The 26692-nt window shown below is 46.7% G+C and overlaps 1 protein-coding gene across 1 annotated transcript; it reads right to left on the reverse strand.

Moving 5' to 3' along the window:
• Positions 1 to 1153: 1153 nt before the first annotated feature.
• Positions 1154 to 26610, reverse strand: TTC19 (tetratricopeptide repeat domain 19; the record flags this gene model as incomplete). The annotated part of the gene is made up of 10 exons (XM_082861474.1): positions 1154 to 2301; positions 2860 to 3022; positions 4175 to 4329; positions 20391 to 20485; positions 22450 to 22511; positions 22825 to 22881; positions 23659 to 23697; positions 24149 to 24259; positions 26217 to 26341; positions 26421 to 26610. 10 exons carry the CDS (start codon positions 26608 to 26610, stop codon positions 2168 to 2170), a joined length of 1131 nt encoding a protein of 376 aa, XP_082717600.1. The 3' UTR covers positions 1154 to 2167.
• Between the last annotated feature and the right edge of the window lie 82 nt (positions 26611 to 26692).

The following is a 26692-nucleotide window of genomic DNA, read 5'->3' on the forward strand; positions in this document are numbered from 1 at the left end:
AAGGGGGCGGCTGTTGACCACTCACCCCTCCTCATCACAGTGCAAGTTGTTTTACTTCACCTGCCGTCACCTGGAGAAGAGATCCCGCAACGGGAGACAAAACCCACGGTCCCGCCTCGGTTCAGAACAAGGGCAGGACGGAGTGCTGGCCTGCGGAGCGGGCAGACCGTGTGGGAGGTGGAGGCCCACCCGGCGTGACGTGACTTGGCCAAGTCAGCTGTGAACCGAGGCGGGATGCCGCGGGCTGAGACCCCAGGGTTCTGAAGCTACAGCCTGGCAAGTGACTATTTTTTAGCACCCAGAACGAAGTTACAGTTCACAGAACTGTGACAGACAGCCAGTGTCCACGGCGCGTTCATGATGAGAAGATTCGTAGTGCTTGAATGTGGGTGTGCTGGGTGATTCTATCTTAAAATATCCATGCCCTGAAAGCTCCAGTGAGATAGCTCAAGTGTTTATACTACTGTGAACAGTTCACCTTTGGATTCAGCCCCGTCAGTGGCAGGCCAGTCCTCCTCGTTTCGCTGCCTCAGTGCAGTGAACTGTAGTGACCGCGCCGCGTGCAGAGGAGCTGTCTGAAAACTCCCGCAGGTGTTCCGGGACCGGGAGCCGCATCAGCGAGGAGGGTCAGAAATTCTCAGTAAAACCTAGAGCGAAAAACCTCCCTTTCAGTAACTCCCGCAACTGTGAGAAGGTAAAAACGTTCTCAATGCAGAAGGTGAGTAGTCGACAATTTTTTAAAGTCCACTAATAAATGAAGACTGGTTGCACTGAAACTGAATGTGAGTTAAAGTTTCTCTCTCCAGAGTCAGACTTGAGTGATTAAAGGAATTAACTGGGTCGGAAAGTGGGAAGATGGATACATCCGCAATGTTAAGGTGATAGTTTTAGTCTAATCCCTGTATTTTTACTTTTATGAACTCTTTAGTAAATTATTTTTTTATGAGAAACTCAAAGATTATGGAATACATACACTATTATTGCAGAGTGTCTAGTTTATTATGAAAGGATTCTCCCAGTATGTACACAGGAACCCAACTGTCAGTTTATTTCCCTCCTCCCCCCCCCCCCCCGCCCGCTGCCACCGCCACCAGCATACCAGCAACAACAGGGTTCCTTCGTGGTACTTAGAAGAACCGCAAAACTGCTGGGGTGAAAACACCATCGGTGCCCGCTGTGTTGTGTACTTTACATATGCTGAGGCAGTGTGATAAAGCTCTCAACACAGCGGCCTATCCAGGTAAGGTCATCCACCAAATGCATGCTCCCAGGGCTGAGAGAGACTCTGACTACACACGAGGATACTGAGACCCAAACTCCAAAAGCCTGAGCTCGGGTCCAGGGCACTGGTTCCTCTACAGCACCAGTGGGACAAGGCAGAACAACTGGGAAGCTTTCAACACTACACCTACAGGGCCCCACTCAGAGTCAGAGGGTTTGGGGACACCCATGACCGGGTGCAGAGGAGTGAATGCTCAGAGAGCAGGGACGCAGGGGGTCGTCATTCCTTGCCCTCCTTTTTTCACAGCTGTGTATAACCAGATGATACATACAAAAACATACAGTTCGCTTTTATTTATAATCAAATGGGCACTATACTTTCAAGTGCCTAATTCCCACTTTAAAACTTCATGCTGCTGGCAAGCCAAGATACTACTTTTTTACGCATTAAATCCCAAGCTGGGCTTCACGAGATAAATTATAAGAGAAAATAACTCACCGTCATCCCCCTTTGCCATGAGACCGGTAGCTCTGGTCTGCCAGGTGTTGATAAGAGAAGGCAGCAAATCAGTGGACAAAAATCTTATGGGAGAGATGCCTGGCTGAAATGCCAGACCCCACCCCAGAGGGAAACTGGCCCCTCTTAATCTAGAGTTATTCTCGGGCCAGCATGGACAGCACCTAACCAGCCGTCTGCTGCAACGGAAAGCATTAACCGACACCAGTCGCAGAAGCAAAATCAGGTGGGGGGGGGGAGCTTTCTTCGCAAAGCAAACGCGGCAGTGCACACAGTGTGTACAGCTTGTCCTCCAGCAAGGCTAAGTTGAGGGGACTTGAGTATCAAGGACAGAGGATTTAAGCCATTGATCAGGGTGCCACTGGGACTGGAATGAGAGGTGTTACCATAAATTCGCTACAACAGAAAGGGGTCCAGAGCTCGGCAAGGCTACGACAAAGGTCTCCTTTTTCTTGACAGCCCAGCCAGCTCTTCCCTGATGCGCTGCACAGAAACCTCATCTCTTTTCAGCTTTGCTCGCTTCAGTGCTTCCTGGTAGATCTCTTCTGCTTGTGCATATCGTTCTAAAATAACCCGGAAAGAAGGAAGAATAAAGAAAATGTATGTTTCACCATGATTCTGAAAGAGATTTTGAAGAGAAAGCACAAGTGATGGGACAAGTCTAGTTCATAGCATGGGGCCTTGTTTCACCCCGTGACACCCGGGACCTCATGGAGCCCTTCCTGGCACACTCCAGTGGCCAAGGCCTTCGCCCACGGTGGTTCGGGTGAGAGACCTGTCGTTGCAGGTTTCTGAGCAGAATGGCAGAGTACGCCCATCAAGCGGCCGTGCCCTGTCGCACGAGCTCCGTGAGAGACAACGTTTAGAAACCTGTAAAGCACTACAGAAATAAGGTCCCACTGCAAACGTTTCCACCTCGATGTGCCTGATAGGCCAGCAGGGCAGGACTACAGGCGGGACGTGAGCTGGGCCCGACGGCGCCTCCCCTGCGTCTCTCCCCACTGGCCCGTCGGTTCAGGAGCATCCTGTCCTCACTGCCCCCCTCAGCGCCACGCACAGGCTTCTGATCCACTGACACCCACCCCTCCCGAGGCCGGCCAGCCCAGCCCCGCGCTCCGCACCTCTGTGCATCAGGACCGCAGCCAGATTACTGAGCAGCACGTGGAGCTCAGGGTGCTCCACCTGTCTCGCCAGGTCTGACGCCCTCTGTGCGTGAACACAGGCCTCGTCGGAGCGGCCCTGCGCATCCAGGGTGGTGGCCAGGTCACTCAGCAGCACGATGGTCTACACACGGGAGGAAACACAGGCAGCTGCTGCTTGCAAACACCTCCACAGCTCAAGAGTCAACGTGGAGTCTGACGAACTGTGGATACACTGAAGGGGTCGCCTTGCCTGGCAGTCCAGCAAAGGTCAGGGCGTCAGCAAGTCAGGTGCATTGATCATTCACACTGCACAGCATCGGTCTGACCCTCGGGAAAATGATACAAGTCTAGACACTAGGTAACAGGCTGAATATTACTTATGAAGCTAACTAATTATCAAAGGAGAAGCAGCAAATGAAAAATAACAGCAAAAAGAAGTGACAGGATCTGATCCCCTTCTATTCAAGGTTCAGCACCCCTGAGAGCTGGCCTCGCCGAACTGTACTACGATGTCGCTCCTATGTTCAGGAAGAGGAGACCCACCACTGCTCCTGGGAAAGTTCCCACCGAGTCTACAAAACGCTGTAGCGCTAAGGGCGGCGGGCCTCACCTCCTCCTGCACTTCAGGCCTGGTTCCAGTACCTCGTGATTCGAATTCCATATCTGTCGTGGTCTTATTTCTCAGCGATATCCCATGAAGGGGGTGCTCTAAACCCCCGTTCCTGAAGGTAATTCGGAGCCCAGTAACTCGCCCTGCTCATCCGCTCGCAGCCTTGGGACATGTTTAGTCCAGTTAGAACTTTCATGTCCTAGGTTGGGGGTTACCAAGCATTCACAAAGTGATCCATTTCTTACCTCTTAAGACAAAACAGATGATTTCAATTCAATGTGTTTACCGTTCTAACAGAAGGCTCTGCATGCTGTGCTTAAATTCTATGTCAGTGGTTTTAAATTTTGTTTAATGCGGTCCCACCATCCTTTTCCCCCTACATTCCCCTGGCATTTTATGGGTGGGGCTCAGGAGAGGATCTGCGTGTGTTAACCTGTTCCTCATAAGATTCTCATAGGATTCAGTACCTAAAATACCGTGCTGTGCAAACCAATCCTCACGCAAGCCCTGCTGGGCAGACCCAGTAAACTCATCAGCAGCCTCAAATCCTTCTAGAAACAAGCAGTTGGGCGCAGGGGAGGGGTGGTCGGGCACGAGGAGGGGGATGTACCTGGGCCACCTGCTGACTACCTGTCCCCATTTCGTATTTCTGGATTCTGAAAGTTTTGTCTTACAGTCCCTTACCTGGGGGTGTCTTTCTCCTAGTATTTCTTCAGCAATCTGCAAAGCTTTTTCATACATCCTTTGTGCCTGTGATGGCTGCTTGGAGAACAGAAGGTAGCGGGCATAGGTCTCTAGGCACATGCCCAAGAGGAGGTGGGTGTTGGCTTTCTCTTCCACTAGGAAGGAAATAAGAGCAGTGCTGGGATGTAACCAGTACAGTACAGAAAATGAGGCAGAGACGTGGCCAACCTGCCCTGATCATTTTTCTTATTACCAAGACTCGCACTGATTGTTTCACATCACTAAACAAGTACTCCTAACCTTGTACTTTGTTACACAAAGGTGACAATTCAGGTGGATTAACATCTAAACTGGCTCCTGGACCCACCTGTGTGTGTTGGGGAAGGGGTGGGGCGTCTCCACACCAACAAGCAGTTGGTCACCAGCAGGGTACCTAAGAATCCAACTAAATTCTGACACCATCCACCCAGAGTCCACAGGCTAACCCCCTCCCCCAACTTCAGACGCAAGTCCGGGTCGTCACCTGTGCTTGTGAACAACTGGCTGTAAATCACAGGTTCCCCAGGACTCCCTCCCTCGGGTTCAATTTGTTAGCTAGAGTGGCTCACAGATTACTAGATCACCGATTTATAAAAGGCTGTAACTCGGGAACAGCCAGATGGAAGAGGCACAGGGCAAGGTGTGTGGGAAGGGGCCAGGCGCCACTGCCCCAGCACCGGCCCAAATGCCATCCTTTGGGATGCTGATGGCGGCTTCATTACAGAGGCACAACTGATTCCATCACTGGCCACTGATTCACCTTCCAATCCCTCTCCCCTCCCTGGAGGTCAGGGCTAAGGCTGAAGGTTCCAACCCTCTAATCACAAGGTTGGCTCCACCTGCAGCCAGCCCGTCCTTAGATGCCGCCCAAGTCACCTCATTAACATAACAAAAGACACTTAAAATCACTCCCAACACTTAGGAAATTCCAAGGATTTGGGAAACTATGAATAAAGACCAAATATTTTTCGTCATCTGAATGACCAAATACGTATTTCTTATAAAACACAATACTGCAATACCCAATTAAATGATGTCTGAGTCCACACTTAGTTTCAAATTTTAATCTAATAATATTTAGCAGAACCAGGTGAAGATAAACTCAAAGAAGAATAAGTTAACAACAGAAAATGTCTAGGGCCAATGAAAAAGTTTTCAGGTATGAAAACAGCACTGCAGAAAGGAACCAGAGAACACTCAGAATCCTGCAATGGGAAGTCACAAGCCGAATCTAAAGAACAGCTAATCCAGTTTCTGAAGAACAGTAAAAGGCTGCAGATATGGCACCTCCCAACACACGCAAGAACTGACCACACAACGTCTGAAAAAGAACAAACTTCAAACACCTAATGCCGTGTGAGAAGAACCAGAGAACAGACCTAGGGACCAGTAACTAAAAGCAACCTGCACAAGTAAAGACTCAGGAGAGATGATACCAAAAAATGTGGAAATGGTGATGAACTAGATCAAAGGAAATTTTGCAAACAGCTCAGCTGCAAGTAAATGTTTACACAAAGGACTTGAAAAAGAGGTTCCCTCAGATAATCTTCTGTAACACAATTATTAGACACCCAAATGAAAGGGTTCAGACGGGTTTACCAGCAAAGGTATTCACACCAAGTACCTTTCCTTCCATATCATCAAAGTTTCAGAAAACTTACAAATGGGATCGAGAATGTAAAGACTATGTTACCAAGTAACAGTATGACCAGTTACTGAAGAGACAGTTTACATAAAACAACACAAATAAAAATACCTACTGAAATAATATCTGAAGGTAAAAGTGAAAAAAAATGTTTTTCTTCAGGTAGAAATCCAAAGTTATTACTTTGGCCTAGTTATATACAAAAGGTAATGATAATCATTTTCTTAAAATCAAATTAGTAGTTTTAAATAGACCACCTTACAAATTTATTTTCAAAAAATATAGATGAAAATTATTTTTATAAATGTAGAAAGTATATATAAGTTTATGGATAAATATAACCAATATAAAAAAGCAAAACGTAACATGGCACCAAACAAATGCCACATGTAAAGATACCATATTTCTCCATTAAAAGGAAATGTTGAAACGAAAAAATATATCTCACTATGAGCACTCTTTTTAGAATGCTGAGCAAAAGCTTATAAAATCAGCAGCAGTTTAAGATCCACACTATTGGGAGATAATGTAATGGACAAAGGTCCAGATAAAGACAGACAAACCACTGTGCTCTCTTCACTTACTAACAAAATAACAAAGGTCCAAGGAGATAAGCAATTTGTAACAGACTGAGAATATACAGATGCACTAAAATCCACGTTCTTGGAGAACATTTAAAAAAAAATATTTACCAAAAAACAATGTATAAATTAATTATTCCAATTCTGGAAACTGTATGTTTCAAACGTGACTACTGAATCATATTTCTGGAATGTGTGTTAATAATTCTCTTTAGATATTTCTACATTAAAAGCATGCTCTTTTTACATTTTACAATTAGAAAATATGTTCAACACTATAACTCAAAAGTAAAAGAATAAAGTGACAATTCTAGTAGAAAATTACCCCTGATATCTGTAATGGAAATTAAACTAGAATGGCAGAAAAGATAGTAAAGCCTTTTAGAAAGAATAACTGATGAGGTAAGATTTTAGCTGTAATATTTTGTCACTGTTAAGAAGAAAATACATTTTAAATTCGTAGCACACTCAAATCGTACTAACAAAACTATGAAGAAAAATTTTAAACAATATACTTCTCTAAAAATAGGACCAAGGGAGAAATAAAAAGACTCCATAATAAAACCTTTAGCACACTGCCAAGTTAAAAGTTCATACCTTTAGTAAAGTACCAAAAAGAGTTCCTCTTCTAACTAATAACAATTAAAACATGGTTCCTTGAAATATTAATATAAACACTGTTAGAAATTAGACAAGAAGAAATCAGATAACCTAATAACAGCTGAGAAATAAATTGGGATCGTTTATACAGAGCTTCCCCCAAAGGATTACTGGAATCTGAAGGGGAGGGAAGCATACTTATTTCTTCAAACTTTAGTTGTAAATAGTTCTTTTCCACAAATTATTCCTAGGAGAAAAAGATGAGCTACCTAAAATCAGTCTATGAAACAAACAAGATTCATCACAGAAATCTGTGCTCAAAATATAAGCAAACTGAATTCTCAAATGCACAAAGGATAAATGCACCAAGCAGTTTTTGCTCCAGGAATACCAAGAATGGCTCAATCTACTTAATGCATCAGTGTATCAAAGTAGGCTTGCGTAAAGGCAGACTAAAAGGAGCTTGGTAAGTTACTGGAACAATTATATGCACTCAGAAAAACAGGAATAGGGCCTCCCCATCAGTAAGAAAAAGAGCATCTCGAATTTAAGAAAACGTGAGCACAGGCATCTAGTTCCCCCACCCACCACCAATAATAATCTAGGAAAGTCTACAGGGTCTCTGAACCTAAAGGTATTTGCCACCCATGTTCGAGGAACATCCTAGAATTTCTGCTAAGCTGAATCTCATTACCTAACCGATTACCCCATCGGCACTTCCTGAGACCACTAATGGCACCAGTGGAAGGAGTTTTTGGTTCCAGTAACATGACTGATAATCTGAAAACCCTTCTGGTTCAAATATTAGATAGATTATAACGAATATCCTTTTACATGCACAGCTAGCTGAGTTCCCGAGAGAAGGAAATCCCAAGGGCCAGAAATTAGAAATAAGCTAAAACCCAAAGTGGAAAGCATGTGTGTTGATGCAGGAGAAGCCCAGTTCTGGTTGGTTCTGTGGGTGGCCTGAGTGTCTCTGAATCCAGAATTGGATTCTTCACCTTGTGCAGAACAGAGAACTAGATGTGAAGCCCCTGCATAAAACCAGGATGTTCCCCAGAGGCTGCAAGAGAACCCTGAATGGCCAAGCCGGGATCTAGAAGGGAACAATGACTGCACGGAAAGCTGTATCACAGGCCTGTGCACACACAGTGTGATGTCTAAATCTATATCATCCATTTAGGCTCGGATCCGAGTGCCCGGAAGAAAGAAACAAAACCAGCCTGGAGACTCATTTCTCGAACCCCGCTGAAGATGAATTTGTAACCCCAAGTATGTAAGCATGAAGATGCATCAGAAATGGAAATGAGCAGACAATAAAAAGGAGGTCTTCCCCTCAAGATAACTGAGTGATCCCAGACTATAAACTAAGTAGGGCCAAACGCTGACTCAGACGTCAGGTATGCTCCACCTCGGGGCCTTGCACTGGCCCCTCCTCTGCCTGTAACTTGCCTCCCTCAGCGATGACCACTTGGCTTACTCCCTCCCATCCTCCAGGCTTCTTACCAGTTGGGCCTTTCCCGACCCCTCTATAAAATACTGTACTGCCCCACATCTCCCCTAAATACATATTTCCTCATAAACTTATCTGTGTAGCCCTTTATCATCTTTGGATATGTTATTAAGTTAGTGGATCGTCTTTATTGTGTGTTTTTCCTTCACTAGAAATTGAGGAGGTGTCTTTCAGGCTTTATTTACAGCTGTACCTCAGTGCCTAGTAATACGCCTGGCATGTCACAGGCATTCAATCAGTTCTTTCTTGACTGACTGGTTGAATGAATGAACATATATAAAAAGAAATGACTAGAAACATGAAGGTACTGAACTAAATATGGAAGATACAATAAAACTAAAAGTTTTAATTACAGAAGTAACAACACAACACTGCATATATCTATGAAAGTTCAGTACAGAGATGTCATTACAAACCAGTGAGAATCGGATGCACTAATAAAACAGTCCTGGGCTAAAATCCGTGCTTGAGGGAGGAAAGAATCATATCATTACCTCACACCATGTTACAAATAAATTCCACGTAATTGAAGACTAAATGTAAAAAAGCCAAATATTTAGAAGACACTATCTTTCTGACCTTAGAAGAGTGAAGGATTTTATTAAACAAGACTCAGAAAACACAAACTATAAAGGAAAATATCAAAAGATTCTATTACATTCAGTAGAATTAATCAATCTCTGTCAAATGCCCTAGAGTGCAAAGACAAGGTCACAAAGAGATAATGTAACCAACAAAATAGATGCTCAAAAAAAGATGCTCAAAGACATTAAGCTGAGAACTCTTTACAAATCATTCAGAAAAAGACAACCCTTCCAAAAAATAAGCAAAGGGGATAAAGAGACAGTTTTCAGAACAGGAAATCTGAATGGCCAATAAATACATGAAAAGATGTTCTGTATCTCACTAGTAATCAGAGAAACATGCACTGAAGCCACAATGACACTCCATCAGATCCACCAGATCATCCAAAAATTTAAGTCCAATAATAACAAAGACATAGAGCAACAAGAATGCTAACACACTGCCACTGAAAATGTACACCAGTAAAAGCACTGATAAGCGATTTGGTAATGTCTAGTATTTGCACCCCAGCAATTCCACTCCTAGGTGTACCCCTAGGGAACATCATGCATGTGTGCACAGAGACACAGGTCCAAGCATTATTTTCTACAGCAACTCAGGTAGAACCTACATGTCCATCAACAGGAGAAGTGAGTACATGCCCACAATGGGGAGTCAGGGCCACCTCTAGCTGTATCCCTCCTTTCCAGGATGGAAAAAAAGCACAACCTCACCCCGCACCCCCACCCCAGGGACTAAGTAAAGTCATCCCTTCTGGACAGAGAGCGTGGCAAGCGAACAGGGCCTTTATGTTAAAAAACCCTGATGCTTTAAGTATCAATGTGGATAAATCTCTGCAATATGATAAGTGAAAAATAAACTGCAGAAACAATTGTACAGTATGATGCCATTCATAAAAAGTTTAAAAACATATTAGTCCGTAAAAAGTTTAAAAACAGGGCTTCCCTCCCTGGTGGCGCAGTGGTTGAGAGTCCGCCTGCCGATGCAGGGGACACGGGTTCGTACCCCGGTCCTGGAAGATCCCACATGCCGCGGAGCGGCTGGGCCCGTGAGCCATGGACGCTGAGCCTGCGCATCCGGAGCCTGTGCTCCGCAACGGGAGAGGCCACAACAGTGAGAGGCCTGCGTACCGCAAAAAAAAAATTTTAAAAACAATAAACATATTGTTTATTGATGTATACAAGTGTAATAAACAGGCATAAGAATGATAAAGACCAAAACCAAGTAAATAGATGGTGTACCTGCTACTTACATCAAGCAGGAGTACACAGGGGTTTAAACTCCCCCCTCCCTGCCCCAATCATCACCTGAAGCACATATGGTAAAATACTTAGACTTGACAAAGCTACGGGGAAAGTGTACAGGTGTTTGTTAAAGTCTCCACTCTTTATTTTTGCTTGAAATCTTAAACAAAACAAAACAAAAAAAAAACGCACAAGAAGAAAAGGACAGAACTGACTTTTCTGAATAAGTCAATAATATGGAATACACACTGGAAAAATTCCCAAAATACAGACAAGAACCTGAGAGGAGAGAATAAATTTATACTACAGAACAGAGAAGAAAGAGTCCAACATACAGGTAAACGACACTCCTGAATAAAAAACCACAGCAAGGCAGAACTGTAGCAATAATCAAAGGTGCACTACTGAAGCTCAAGAGAACTGGATCTTAAAATGAAGGGTCACCACAGACCAAGCAAATTCATAGAGACCAACCCCCTAACCTTATGCTAAAGAGCTTCTGACACCTACAAAGTAACCAGGCAGGAGAAAACAGGTTATTTACAAAAGAAGGCAGGGCTTCCCTGGTGGTGCAGGGGTTAAGAATCCACCTGCCAGTGCAGGGGACATGGGTTTGAGCCCTGGTCCGGGAAGATCCCACATGCCGCAGAGCAACTAAGCCCATGCGCCACAACTACTGAGCCTGCGCTCTAGAGCCCGCGAGCCACAACTACTGAGCCTGCGAGCCACAGCTGAGCCCGCATACCACTGCTACTGAATCCCACGCGCCTAGAGCCTCTGCTCTGCAACAAGAGAAACCACGACGATGAGAAGCCCATGCACCACAACGAAGAATAGCCCCCGCTCGCGGCAACTAGAGAAAGCCTGTGTGCAGCAACGAAGACTCAACACAGCCAAAAATAAATAAATTTATATATATACAAAAGAGAAGGCAAATAAGTTGGCCTCAGAATTCTGTGCAAAAAGTCCCACTAGAGGGGCTTCCCTGGTGGTGCAGTGGTTGAGAGTCCGCCTGCCGATGTGGGGGACACGGGTTCATGCCCCGGTCTGGGAGGATCCCACATGCCGCGGAGCAGTTGGGCCCGTGGGCCATGGCCACTGAGCCTGCGCGTCCGGAGCCTGTGCTCCGCAACGGGAGAGGCCACAGCAGTGAGAGGTCCACGTACCGCCAAAAAAAAAAAAAAAAAAAAAAAAAGTCCCACTAGATCTAAAATTCCAGATCACAGAGAAAAAACAAGTGGGGAGAGGTAGGAGAATGTTAAATTGTAGTCACCTCATCTTACAGAAGAAACTGAAAACAGAATTTTTTTTCTGAGTCAAATACGTCTTTTAGAAATTTTTAGGTTACCCTTTAATAGAACTGGAGACCATAGATGTACCTTCCTTTCAAAATATAAATGGAGGTTTAGTGAGAAAATCGTCCCTATAAGAGGGACTTGAAGGGACTTCCCTGGTGGCGCAGTGGTTAAGAATCCTCCTGCCAATACAGAGGACATGGGCTCGAGCCCTGGTCCAGGAAGATCCCACATGCCATGGAGCAACTAAGCCCGTGCGCCACAACTACTGAGCCTGTGCTCTAGAGCCTGTGTGCCATAACTACTGAGCCCGTGTGCTGCAACTACTGAAGCCCATGCGCCTAGAGCCCATGCTCTGCGACAAGAGAAGCCACTGCAATGAGAAGCTTGCGCACCGCAACAAAGAGTAGCCCCCGCTTGCCACAACTACAGAAAGCCCGTGCACAGCAACGAAGACCCAACGCGGCCAAAAATAAATAAATAAATTTATTTTTTAAAAAAAGAGGGACTTGAAAATATAAGAAATAACAAAAATGGAAAGCTTTTAATGTAAAAAATTAGACCAAATATCACTTTCAATTCTAACTTTAAATAGGTTTTAAGATTCTCTACCACAAGACAACAATACTCAGATTAGGTTAAAAAAATCCAAACACAGCCTTCTACAAAACACATACTGAAAACAAAATTACTCAGAAAGTTTAAGAGTAAGATACAGTCAACAATGTAAAACTAAAGTTTGTGACAAATACCTTAAGTAGGAAAAAAAGAATCACTTTGCTGATGAAAGAATAATTCACAATGAAGATATATATATCTGGGGCTCTAAACAGCATAGAAATATGTATAAAGAAAAAACTCACAAAAACAAAAGTTCTGTCTAGAACTAGACAGAAACAGAAGACCTGAACGGCACTGTAAACCAACTAGACCTGACAGATGTCTACAGAGCACGTCTCCCAGCGGCTAAGGGACATACTCTTCTCAAATGCATACGCAGCAATCCCCGGAATAAGCCACGGACCAGGCCATGAAACAAGTCTCAGTAAAATGTAAAAGGACTGAAATCATACAAAGCATGTTCTTTGACCATAATGGAATGAACTTAAAAATCAACAACAGAAGGAAATTTTGGAAATTCACAAATATATGGAAATTAATCAACACACTCCAAAATATCCAAAAGATCAGAGAAGAAATCACAAGAAAAATTTTAAAATATTTTGAGATACATGAAAATAAAAACACAACATACCAAAATTTATGGGATGCAGCTAACACAGTAGAGGGAAATGTATAGCTTGTAAATGCCTACATTAGGAAAGATCTTGAATCAACAACCTAATCTTCTACCTAAGAAACTAGAAAAAGAGCAAATAAACCCCACAGCAAGCAGGAGAGATACAAAAGATCAGAGTGGAAATAAGGGAGGTAGAAAACAACAAAAAAATTAGAGAAAATGAAACCAAAAGGTGGCTCTTTGACAAGGTCAACAAAATCGACAAAAAACAGGAGAAACTATGAATAAAAGAGTCAGGGAGGCCCTTCATAATTAAGAGTGGTAAACACAGAGGCGCTGAACCATTTAAGAAACTAGGTTAGCAGATGCACCACAGTCCAGCAGACTCCTTCCAAGCCCTCACTGAGCCCCAGTCTCGATCCTAGAGCATGGAATCCCCATAACAACGCTGTAAGGCACATTCTGTTCTTTTATTGTACGGATGAGGAAACTGAGGAGGGGATAAGTAACTTGTCTAGTCCCACTGCTGTTCTAAGTGGAAAAGCCAGAATTCCAACCAGGCGCCAGACTTCAGGCACTCCTGAAACCAAATATGCCACCAGAAATACTTCAACTCTCCAGAAGTGTTTTACTTAAACTATGAAAATGAATGAAACTCTCATCTCAAGGAGAGGAGGAAGGAATCAGTGGGAAAACTCTTTGGAAAAGGAAATAAATCCACAAAATTAAAAACTGGGAAAGGAATATGATCCTGAATACATAACAGAATATTGTTAAGTTATGCTTTACAAATATAATTCCTAAGTAAGTTTCTTCCAGGAAAATACAGGTCTCCAAAATTCTTTCACCCACGCATTCACTTATTCAACAGGTATTTATTTAAGCTGTGGTCTTGGCACTGTCCTAGGTACTGAAATCAACTCAAGAAAATGGAAGAAACTTAAATGTATAAGTAACCGAAGAAAGAACAAAAGCTGCCAGAGAATCAACTCTAAAGGAGATCTGAGCCATGTGGTTTCGTAGATCCTACAACTTCCAAGGACTAGATCACTCCATGTAATACCCCACACCTATTCCAGAAAACACAGAAAGCATGCCAGTTCATTTTATCACATTAATACAATCCTGTGATGAGAAGCTCAAGAAATACGCTATGGATCTCACAAAGCAAAATAAATGTGGAAGTCTAAATAAAACGTGAGCACCAACTATTACCCAGCAGCACACCGAGCAATTACCCAGTTACCGGCAAGCCTGACATGCTCCACACGTAATAATACATCTGCTCACACGGTCTTGCACCAAATCAGATACAAGACAAAGTTGTCCAGCACCGCTGTTACTTAATGTTCTGAGGTTATGGCCAATGAACTACATTTAGTAAGGGGAGGGAGTAGGGACACAGAGGTACAACTATCTGAAAAAAGACAATTATCATGACCTCCCAAATCTCTAATTATATATCTGGAAATAGTGTGAATATCAACTCAAAAGCAAATAGTTTAGTAAGGTGCCCATTTAGAATCAAATGGAACAAAACAGCTGTCAGATCTACCTGAAAAGATCTGTAAGGAGAAGCAGACCACGTCCCTGAATGGGAAGACGGCGGCGTGATGAGAGCAGAGCTGCCGTTGGTCTCAGCCACTTTCCTCACATGATTCAAGCAGACGGGATTCCGAACCTCTGTTAGGAATGGATCCTGGTCAGTTTTAGCCAATCATGCTAACGCCACTTCTCTTGCCAAGGGCTGGGTTAGAAATGCCACGTGACCCGATCTGGCCAGCAGGGAGCAAGCGTAAATCTAGGCGGGGACTTCCAGGAAAAATTACCTTGATTCTAAGAGGAACACGCAAGAAGTGGACACTGTCACTTCTGGATGAGATTCCTGGGATCTGACGGTCACTTTTCAATCACAAGGAAAGTGTGAAGTGAAAGCCAGCACACTGAGAGTGTCAGTGAGGATGGATGGGGAGACCACATCCCTCAGGACCTCCGTGAGCCATAAAGCCCCGCCCCCTTTCACTAAACCGCCAGTCACATGACGTAACAGTGTCCTCACGGCTACACTTAATTTAGTTGAAATTTTTTGCTATTTGTAGTCAAATGCTAACTTATTCAGAAGGCAACCTCCCCAAACTAATTTATAAACATAACACAAATTTAACAATTCATTCTCAAAGTACTTTGGGGAGCGAACAAAAAGAGCTAAAATTCACATGAAAAATATCTAAAATTCATATGGAAATTGAGTGAAAACCAATTGGGAAAAATTTTTGCAAAAGAAGTATGTGTGAGCCCAGTATCACCATGTAACTCAAATGATATCACCTAATTCAGACAACATATACTGTTATGAGTCATCAGATGAATAAATCAGAATGGAAAACCTTAAAAGAGACCCAAGTATATATTAATTAACATAAGCACATAATGATGATAGATTATTATCTTTAAGAAAGCAGTTACCAGGGACTTCCCCAGTGGCGCAGTGGTTAAGAACCCTCCTGCCAATGTAGGGGACACAGGTTCGAGCCCTGGTCCAGGAAGATCCCACATGCCGCAGAGCAACTAAGCCCGTGCGCCACAACTACTGAGTCTGCGCTCTAGAGCCCGCGAGCCACAGCTACTGAAGCCTGTGTGCCTAGAGCCCGTGCTCTGCAACAAGAGAAGCCACCGCAATGAGAAGCCTGTGCACCACAACGAAGAGTAGCCCCCACTCGCTGCAACTAGAGAAAGCCCACGCGCAGCAACGAAGACCCAACGCAGCCAAAAATAAATAAATAAATTTATAAAAAAAAAGGAGATCCAATTTTAAAAAAATCAGGTTACAAAGAAGTCATGTAAGTGTGACTCCTCATTTGCTTATTAAAATGTAAATAGCCAGAGGAAAACAAGCCTAGAAAGACATACACCAAAAAATAAACAGGAATTCTTTTTTTTTTTTTTTTTGCGGTACGCGGGCCTCTCACTGTTGTGGCCTCTCCCGTTGCGGAGCACAGGCTCTGGACTCGCAGGCTCAGCGGCCATAGCTCACGGGCCCAGCTGCTCCGCGGCATGTGGGATCTTCCCGGACCGGGGCACGAACCCGAGTCCCCTGCATCGGCAGGCAGACTCTCAACCACTGCGCCACCAGGGAAGCCCTAAACAGGAGTTCTTAATACAATTATGAGTGATCTTTATTTTCTTCTTAATGCTGTCTGAAATTTTCTTCAACACCCTTGTATTGTTTTTGGAGTCAGGAAAGACTGCTTTATACTCTGAAGCAACTGTCTACAGTCAATGTATAAATGAAACATAGCAAGGATGTGGATGGTTCAAAAGTGACTTATTCGACAGCTAGAACTTGTTTTTACATCTTTTGTGAATTTCTTCAAAGCACTTCCATACTGCACTGACATTTGTCAGTGTTTGCTGGGCCTTTTGCCCTTTCCCTCAGCAATTATTACTGAGCCTCTATTATGTAGCAGGCACTACTCTAGGTCCTAGGGATTTAGCAGTGAACAAAACAGATGAAGGCTCTTTCCCTCTTTGATAGGAAAGACAAACACTAAAAACGCTTGAACAAAAATGAACTTCAGTAGCTCAAGCACACAACACACACACACCTACTTCCCAGGGTGACAAAGCAGAGGAGGAGAGAGGTTCAGAATGCACACAGGTGGGAAGACTGGCTGGCAGGCTGGCCTCCTGAGCAGAGGCCTGGGTGAAGGCCACTGGCCATGGAGACAAGAGCAGGCATGGGGCCCCGAGGCGGCACTGAGCTGGGAACGTACGACAGCGAGAAAAGAGCCGGGTGGCGAAGGTGGAAGGATGGTGTCAAACAGGTGGGGGGGTGGGGGGGCAGTAAATCCTCTGAGGGAATGAAGGGAAGCACGACAAGCTGTGGGGAGATGACTACAGGAGTCCAGGCAAGAAGCAATGACAGCCTGGACCAGAGCGGTAGGGCAAGAGGCTGAGACAGCTGTGACGTGGATGCATTTTGATGGCTGATTCAGTACAACTTGCTGGTGAATGACACGTAGGGAATGAGGAAGAAATCACAGCTGCTGCTTAGGTTCTTGGCCAAAGCACCGGGTGCATGGTGGTACCATTTACGAAACGGGCTGCCTCGCGAGAAACCAGCTTGTGAGGGGCAGAGACCAGGTGGCCCATCTCGGCGGGGAGGGGCGCTACAGGGGTAGGGAGTGAGAGGCACAAAATAAGCCACAAGGACACACTGTACAACATGGGGAACATACAGCAAATATCTTATAACAACTACAAATGGAGTATAACCTTTGAAAACTGTGAATCACTATACTGTACGCCTGTAACACAATATTAGACATTAACTATATGTCAACAAAAAAAAAGTTAAATCAATGCAGGAAAAAAAAAAGAGAGACCCATTTCAAACACGTTAAGTGTGAGGTGACCATTAAGCATTCAGGTCAGGGTGTCAGGTAGACCATCTAACCCATGAGTCTGCAGCTCACGTACAGGCTGGGGCTGAAGATGTAAAACTGGTATTTAAAGGTATGGGACTAACTGCTGTCTCCTAGGGTGTGAGGGCAGAGAGAAAAGGGAAGTGGGCCGAAGACAGCCCTGAGGCCTGCTACCTTTACAGGTGACCCGGGGAGGGCAAGGGACCAGTGAGGTGTCCCAGAACCAAGCGAATGAAGGGTTTCCAGTAGGAGACAGTGACCACCTGGGTTGAGCTGCTAGTAAGTAGAGCTGGTAAGATAAGGATTGAGAACTGGTGACCTTAATAAGGGGGGCTTCAGTGGAGTATGAAGGAGGAAAACTGAGTTATGTTCAAGGGAGAACTGGAAGACCCATGACTACAGAAAACTCTTTGAAGCCATATGTACTGCTTTAGGGACAACAGAGTTGGCCGCTGTATCTCTAGCATCATGCTAGCTCTAGGCAAAGAGGAAGTGTGAAATCAGGGCTACTGAATGAATGTCAAATCTGAAAATTCCCAATACTTCAACCCACATTAAGCAACCCGAATGCATATGAAAAGATGCTCAACATCATTAGAGAAATGCACATCAGAACTACAATGAGGTACCTACCAACTCACACCAGTCAGAATGGCCATCATTAAAAAGTCTACAAATAAATGCTGGAGAGGGTGTGGGAAAAGGGAACCCTCCTACAATGTTGGTGGGAATGTAAGTTGGTGCAGCCATTGTGGAGAACAGTACGGAGGTTCCTCAGAAAACTAAAAACAGAGCTGCCATATGACCCAGCAAGCCCACTCCTGGGCATATATGCAGACAAAACTATAATTCAGAAAGACACACGCACCCCTCTGTTCATAGCACTACTCACAATAGCCAAGACACGGAAACAACCTAAATGTCCATTGACAGATGAATGGATAAAGGAGATGTGGTACATATACACAATGGAACACTACTCACCCATAAAAAAGAATGAAATAACGCCATTTGCAGCAACATGAATGGACCTAGAGATCATCATACTAAATGAAGTCAGTCAGAAAGAGAAAGACAAATATCATATGATACCACTTATATGTGGGATCTAAAATCTGACACAAATGAACTCATCTGTGAAATAGAAACAGACTCCTGGTTGCCAAGGAGAGGGGGTTGGGGGGAGGGACAGACTGGGAGTGTGGGGCTAGCAGATACAAACTATTACATTTAGATGGATAAACAACAAGGTCCTACTGTAGAGCACAGCAAACTATACCCAATCTCCTGGGATAAACCATAATGGAAAAGAATATTAAAAAAGAATGTCTATATGTGTAAAACTGAGTCACTTTGCTGTACAGCAGAAATTAACACAACGTTGTAAATCAACGATACAAAGGAAGGGAGGGAGGGAGGGGGAGAGGGAGGGAGGGAGGGGGAGGGGGGAGGGAGAGGGAGAGGGAGAGGGAGAGGGAGAGGGAGAGGGAGAGGGAGAGGGAGAGGAGAGGGAGAGGGAGAGGGAGAGGGAGAGGGAGAGGGAGAGGGAGAGGGAGAGGGAGAGGAGAGGGAGAGGGAGAGGGAGAGGGAGAGGGAGAGGGAGAGGGAGAGGGAGAGGGAGAGGGAGAGGGAGAGGGAGAGGGAGAGGGAGAGGGAGAGGGAGAGGGAGAGGGAGAGGGAGAGGGAGAGGAGAGGGAGAGGGAGAGGGAGAGGGAGAGGGAGAGGGAGAGGGAGAGGGAGAGGGAGAGGGAGAGGGAGAGGGAGAGGGAGAGGGAGAGGGAGAGGGAGAGGGAGAGGGAGAGGGAGAGGGAGAGGGAGAGGGAGAGGGAGAGGGAGAGGGAGAGGGAGAGGGAGAGGGAGAGGGAGAGGAGAGGGAGAGGGAGAGGGAGAGGGAGAGGGAGAGGGAGAGGGAGAGGGAGAGGGAGAGGGAGAGGGAGAGGGAGAGGGAGAGGGAGAGGGAGAGGGAGAGGGAGAGGGAGAGGGAGAGGGAGAGGGAGAGGGAGAGGGAGAGGGAGAGGGAGAGGGAGAGGGAGAGGGAGAGGGAGAGGGAGAGGGAGAGGGAGAGGGAGAGGGAGAGGGAGAGGGAGAGGGAGAGGGAGAGGGAGAGGGAGAGGGAGAGGGAGAGGGAGAGGGAGAGGGAGAGGGAGAGGGAGAGGGAGAGGGAGAGGGAGAGGGAGAGGGAGAGGGAGAGGGAGAGGGAGAGGGAGAGGGAGAGGGAGAGGGAGAGGGAGAGGGAGAGGAGAGGGAGAGGGAGAGGGAGAGGGAGAGGGAGAGGGAGAGGGAGAGGGAGAGGGAGAGGGAGAGGGGAGAGGGAGAGGGAGAGGGAGAGGGAGAGGGAGAGGGAGAGGGAGAGGGAGAGGGAGAGGGAGAGGGAGAGGGAGAGGGAGAGGGAGAGGGAGAGGGAGAGGGAGAGGGAGAGGGAGAGGGAGAGGGAGAGGGAGAGGGAGGGAGAGGGAGAGGGAGAGGAGAGGGAGAGGGAGAGGGAGAGGGAGAGGGAGAGGGAGAGGGAGAGGGAGAGGGAGAGGGAGAGGGGGAGAGAGGGAGGGAGGGAGGGAGGGAGGAACCCGAATGGCTGAGAGCCAGTGTCCCGCCCACCCCATTCTGTTCCCAGCATGACTCTTCATGCTCTTCCCTCGGCGATGAGGACAGACAGACAAAACATGAGCTTCACTTCCTTTGTCATAGCTGGTGGACATTGGGGACCAAAGGTACTTAATTAGCATTGTGACTGGTAGCTGAACCAAGAGACAAGAGAAAAAACCTCCCTTTCTGCTCCCCAATTTTCCAGAGATGATATATAATAAAAACCAACAGATATATTATGAAGATGTTACCACGGGGTTAAAAGAACAACCACCACCAGTGGTCAAGTCATTTAAAGAAGATATCTAATTCCAAACCCTCTGAGACCTTAGAAACAGCCACAGCTTCCAAAATGAGTAACTTTCCCCCCAATTCAGATACCTTTCTGCTTCCTTTACCACAGCTGAAGAGTGAAGCCCTTTGTGGCAAAAAAGGCAACTGTCCAAAAAATAGTCAGGTTTCCCTACCTGACAAAGTGTCTTCTGATAATTCCTTTTCTCTCTCAATTTTTTCCTCTAGAGTTGAAATGCAGAATTCATAACCAGCAAGAGCCAGCTCCTGTCTGTAAAGCAAAGAGCACCAATCAGCTGCACACCTTTCACAATGTGCTCTTCTGTCCTCATCTCTCCAGCTCAGGTTTACATTGTCAAGTGCAAGACGGGAAGAGGGAATTTTGTTTAAAGTCTCTAAGAGGTGTCAATCTGCCCTTTCTCAAGTTTGGGGTTTTTTTGGTCACCTAATTAACGTTAACTTAAGACAGAGTTTCAATAACCGACATGACCAGCCGTTCCCTCACCTCCCACTAACACAGTTCAGAGGGGTCAGCTCCTCCACGTGTGAGGAGGTTACCCCTGCTCAAAGTGATACACTACCAACGGAGGCGAGGGCCCCGGCAGTGAGGATTCTAACTGCTGACCTCACTCAGTTTCTGGAGGTCTGTTAGCTCTACACTTCTCCCAAGCTGCAGGTCTTTGATGCAAGTTTCTTTTACAGAAAGGGAACTCCTAGCTAGGGCACTAGAAGGCATTTAGCCCCACTCTCAGGACCTCAGTCAACTGGAGAGGACACCCAGGCAGCAGGGAGACTGACTCTGGACAGAACAAGGGTCATCTGCTGGTTTCTACAGAGATGCACAGAAACACGACATAAACTCCGTCTCCATCCACAAGCTCAGCCCTGGTTTCTGCTCTTCCATTTTGGCTCCTAGCTTCTCACCACAGGTGGCACTACCAAGCTCACCTCTTCTCCTCTCGTGCTTTGCCAGATGACCCCACTGTTCTGCTGTTCTCAGAAGAACCAAACCTTGGCAGGAGGGACCCTATCCGATCAGGGCACGGAATGGGGGAGGCTGCCCACAAGGCATCCTGAGTCACAGCAAAATGTCTACCAACGACCCCTCCCAACTTGTATCAGCCTTTCTCAGCCTCAGGGCCTGGCCCTGGTCTCATGCGTTTCTTAACAAATCAAAATGAAAAAACACTTTTGAGTAACTTGCAGGTGAACTACTAGTGGGTACTACCTCGTAGGAGGCCACGGGCGTGCCTTACCCTCCGCCGTCACTATCTCTGGGCTGCTTCTTGCCCTGGGAGCTCACGCCCCACCCGTAGCTAGTCCTGTTGCCCAACCAAATGCCAGGAGACGGACTGGGTCCCGCTGAGAATGAAGGAGCTGCTGACTAGAGCAATTCCAAACTTCTGGTACCCAACTTCTGCAGCAACGATAAAGCAAAGGAAAAGCCAGGCTTACTCAGGTCTTTCCTTAAATTTACCCCAAAATATAACTCTCTAGAGGAGCTGTCTGCTTACATCCTAGGGTTTCTTCTTTGAACCCCACCTAGAGAAGGAAGGTACCAGGCCTCTCTCGTCCGCGGCACACACCCGGATTGTCCCCAAAGCCCCTCCTGTGCACCCGCAGACTCCTCCTTCTTTGTAACAACTCAGGCTCATCTAACACTTTAACTCAGCACTGCCTTCTGGTCCCACCTGCAGGTCTCTCCTCCACCCCTGGGTATTGCTTCCTGAAACCTAGCTACCAGATCATCTCTATGGGCTTTAAAAGCTGCCCGCTGAGCTAGCCACTAAGACATTGCCACAGCAACTCTCTCATCATTTAACTTTATACCTGACTTCCTGGTTTGCTGATCCCTAAACCAGCAAAATACATTATCCCCAGCAGCCTTTACAGTGCCCCCTCCTCTCCTAGGAAAAGCTAAGCTAAGGTTCTAAGTACAACTTCCCTTCCCAGTTCAAGCAGGAACAGAAAACTTGCCTAGACTTGTCACGGTGCAGCCAAAGGTACGAGGGCCGCATGTCCCGCTCAGCAGGCTAATGGAAACAGTAGGGGCAAGCCCAGAAAAGACTCAAGATTTCAAAGGTGAGGGACGGAGCACTATGAGTGTGACACCTAAGTTCTGGAGACCCAGGTGATTAGTAGGTAAATGAAAAGTAAGCAACATCCCAGGGCCAACGTTTTGCCTACAGCCCTACTCTTTGGCTGCCTCCACGCCTAGATTCTGACTATACTTACCTATTCTGAGCAGCATAAATAGTGGCCAGCTTTACAGAGATTTCTATTATTGCATTGTCTTCCTGTTGGGAAAAGAAAAATGAAGGAAATTCATAGCAAGTAAAATTTCCTCAAGGGGTATTTCAGATCAACTTCTAGACTGACTCTGACCTGAAAGCCATAGTCTTTAGACTTTTGGAGGAATCAGGCAACTGTGAATTCCTCAGATACCATGCTCTTGCATGAATGAAAGACTGGCAAATTTTATACCAGTCTTAGGGAAAAAGAATTCCAACTCTTTGGCCAAAGTACACGTGGGGGCTGGATGGAGTTTACAGGAAGTAAGACTTTTGAAAACTGCTTCAGCTAGGGAGCAATCCTACGTCACGTCCTTACCTGTTGCATGCCCCCTCCAAGCAGGTAACTCATTGTTGCTTTAAAAAGTTTTTCCGCCTAAAAGCACAAGGAAAAGATTTTTGTTTTATTTGGGTCCCCTATCCAGACGACCCTGGATTCTAAGCACTAGTCTTATGTACCATTCCTTGGAAAACACAACACACACACACACACACACTTACACTCACACACTTACACTCACATATACAAAGAAAAAGGTAACCTTGTGGTGGGAAAACAGACTAAAATACCAGGACTGCACATCCTCTGGGCACCTTGAAAACTATTCTGTGATGAGTAGAAACCAACTTCAGAAATTAACTTCCCTTCCAAACCCACTGTGGCAGAAACTGGAAACTACCCCCTAATATTCACCCTCCTCTCCATCTCTTTAGTTAGACTCTCCTCAATTTTTACCAGGTCAAGCCTCCTTTGCAGTTAGGTGTGGTCACATGATGAAGCTGTGGCCAAGAGATGCATGCAGAACACATGTGAACAATCTCTAAATCACACTTTATAAGGAAGCTGCTTGCCCTCCATCCTCTCCTTCTTCCTTCCTGTAGGCTGGAGGTGAGCCAGCTCTCTTACGCAGATGAGGACCTATCTTAGAAGGAAGCTGGGCTTCTGGGCCACTTCATGGAGCAGAGGTACCTACCTATCTTCAGGGCTTAGCTACCTCTGGATTAATGCATTAAAGGGAAATATGCTTCCTTATTTGAGTCACTCTATTTTGGGGTCTCTTTGTTACAGCAGCTTAGCCTGTACCCTTACTAACAGAGGTTCCTTCAGGCTAGCCCTTCACAAATTCATGACATTACAAAGTGATTTACTTACATTTTCAAGCTGACCCCGTATAAATGCTAAGTTGGCCATCTGAAAATTAATTACAAGTTGTTTTTCAGTTTAGAGCATTGTATTCCTACTTACTTCAAAACGTTTAAGCTAAAGACTCCCCTTTGCTTTCACCCTCTAGCTAAAAAAATAGTCCAGAGAGAAAAGTATGTCACTGATCTGCCAGTAGCAAAGTACAGCAATGGTGTGAGAACAAATACGCGAACAGACTTTGACGATGACAAACCAAATCTAGATCCACTCTTCACTGAAGAAACAAATATTAATGATATTCATTTCTTTTTTGTCTGGGATTGAGGCGTCTTGTGACACCCCAAGAGTAATAAAAATTGAAACCAAAAGAAAACTTAGTAAAAACAAAAAGCAAAGAGCTTCAGGGCCTGCTGCAGGTCAGGAACATGAATCAGGTGCCTAACCACCCTTCTGAATCCACCCTTAATCATCAATGGCTCAGACTGGCGGGAGGAGTTACCAAATCGTAAGTGTAAGTGATGGCCTTCTTGTTATCACTCTTATAGGCAAGACGAAGAGCATCATGCAAAATTAGCTCTGCCTCTGCTGGCTCATCTTTCATGATGCACAACTGAAAAGAGAAAACAAAGAAAATAACAGAAAATGAAATATAAAGAAAGCAGATGCCTGTGCTACCACACGGAAGTGGGTACAGCTATACATCCCAACACACAGAAGGAAGTTATTCATTCATTCGTCACATACTGACTGAACTCCTACTATGCACCAGGCATTATGTCTACAATGGTGACAGGGAGTTCAGCCTCCCCTGCAGCTCTGTTTGGCCACATGACAAAACTCTGGCCAACAGATGCAGGCAGCAGGAATGTAAGCAATTTTTATCAAATCTTATAAGGAAGCTGCTGGCCCTACATCCTCTTTCTCTCTTCCTGCAGGCTGGAAGTGACCTTGTAGGACAAGTAAGCTTAATGACAACTAATGATAAAAGATAGGAAGAAAAGCAACAGAAAGGAACAATAAGGGGTCCCCCTCAATGGGAGTCAGAGAAGCCTTCCAAGGAAGTGACAGTTAAACTGAGGTAAGAAGGAAGAGAAAGAGTCAACCAAATAAGGAATTGTGAGGAAAATGACCCAAACAGAGAGTAGGCAACAAGCAAAGGCCCTACAGGCTGAAGAAAATGGTTCTTCAAAAACCAGTCAAGGGCTTCCCTGGCGGCGCAGTGGTTAAGAATCCGCCTGAAAATGCAGGGGACACGGGTTCAAGCCCTGGTCCGGGAAAATCCCACATGCCACGGAGCAACTAAGTCCGTGTGCCACAACTACTGAAGCCCGCGTGCCTAGAGCCCGCGCTCCGCAACAAGAGAAGCCACCACAATGAGAAGCCCGCGCACCACAACAGAGAGTAGCCCCCGCTCGCCGCAGCTAGAGAAAGCCCGCGCAGCAACGAAGACCCAACGCAGCCAAAAATAAATAAATAAATAAAAAGAACTAATTAATTCCTTCTAAAAAAAAAAAACAAAAATGAAAGGCAACAGATGTGAAGGGAGGAGGTAGGCAACGTAGGGTGGATCGTGTAGGGTCTCAGGCCACAGCAGGGAGCTTGGGTTCTATCACAAGTGCTGTGGGAAGTCATTCAAGGTTTATGGGCAAGGAAGTGATACGATCCGATTTACATTTAAAAAATCACTCTGGGGGCTTCCCTGGTGGCGCAGTGGTTGAGAGTCCGCCTGCCGATGCAGGGGACACGGGTTCGTGCCCCGGTCCGGGCGGATCCCACGTGCCGCGGAGCGGCTGGGCCCGTGAGCCATGGCTGCTGAGCCTGCGTGTCCGGAGCCTGTGCTCCGCAACGGGAGAGATCACGACAGTGAGAGGCCCGCGTGCCGCAAAAAAAAAAAAAAAAAAAAAAAAAAAAAAAAATCACTCTGGCTGCTGCATGAAAACTGGGTGGCAGGGGGCCAATAGGGCAGACCAGACTTGGAGTTAGGAGGCTGCAGCAGCGTGGCCAGGGTGACAGCAGGAGAGACACAGAAAAGGGTGCAGATGTGAGAAATATTTTGGATTTGGTGGCAAACTCCAAAAAGGATCTGTTGCTGGGCTCTAAGTATATCAGGAGGTGGCAGGTAGGGACCACAAGGTTTAAAATGACTATGAAGCGCCCAGGCTGGAAAACTAGGTAGGTAGCAGTAAACAAGAGACGGTGAAGGGAGGTGTCCGGGGGGCACTTAAGATCAGGGGTTAGTCTGGGGCAGGTGAAGCCTCAAAGAGGAGCTGGCGCCTCGGCACACCCCGCCGTCTGCGGGCATCAGTGTGGACGTTGCTGGCCAGGTGGCGGCAGTCAGCCCAATGAAACAGACGCGATAACCCGGGGAGGGGGAGAGAGAGAAGGACCAAACCGCGCACGGCCCGCATTAAGCTGCACCATCAGGACGCCACACGTGTGCACAATTCTCCCGGCCGGCGCTCTCACCCCCAACGCTGGCTAACTCCGCTGCCCCCGGCGCCGCCTCCACCTGCACTGGAGACGCCGGGCCTCCGTCCACCGGTGTCACCGTCACTGCAGGCCCTCACCTTGGCTCGCTTCAGCAGCTGGATGATCTCGGCCTCGGCGTCCCCGGCCGCCGCCCCGCCCGCGCCCTGCCGCTCCCGCTCCTGCTCCTGCTCCGCCGGGGCGGGCCTCGAAGACCAGGCGAGCGCTGCGGGAAGGGGCGCTGAGGTCACCGCGCCCGGCCCAGCCCGCCCGGCCCGCCCAGCCCGCGGGCCCGCGCCCCTCACCTGCCAGCAGCGGCAGCAGGCCCGGGCCCAGGCCGCGCGGCGCCTCTCGGCACGGCGGCACGTCCGCCGCGGGCGCTCGGCCTCCCGCCGGACCCGGCAGCAGGCGCGCCGGGCAGCCCCGGCCCCGCCGCCCCGCCACCCGCAGGAGACGTAGAGCCAGGCCCGCGCCCAGGACCCGGTGCATGGCCATCCGCGTCCTCTGCGGACTGCGGTCTGGGCCCCGGAAGTCCCGCCCCGGAAGTCCCGCCACCGGCGTCGAGCGCCCGCCGATT

The sequence above is a fragment of the Leucopleurus acutus genome (assembly GCF_964270905.1).
Source record: "Leucopleurus acutus genome assembly, chromosome: 19".
NCBI lineage: Eukaryota > Metazoa > Chordata > Mammalia > Artiodactyla > Delphinidae > Leucopleurus > Leucopleurus acutus.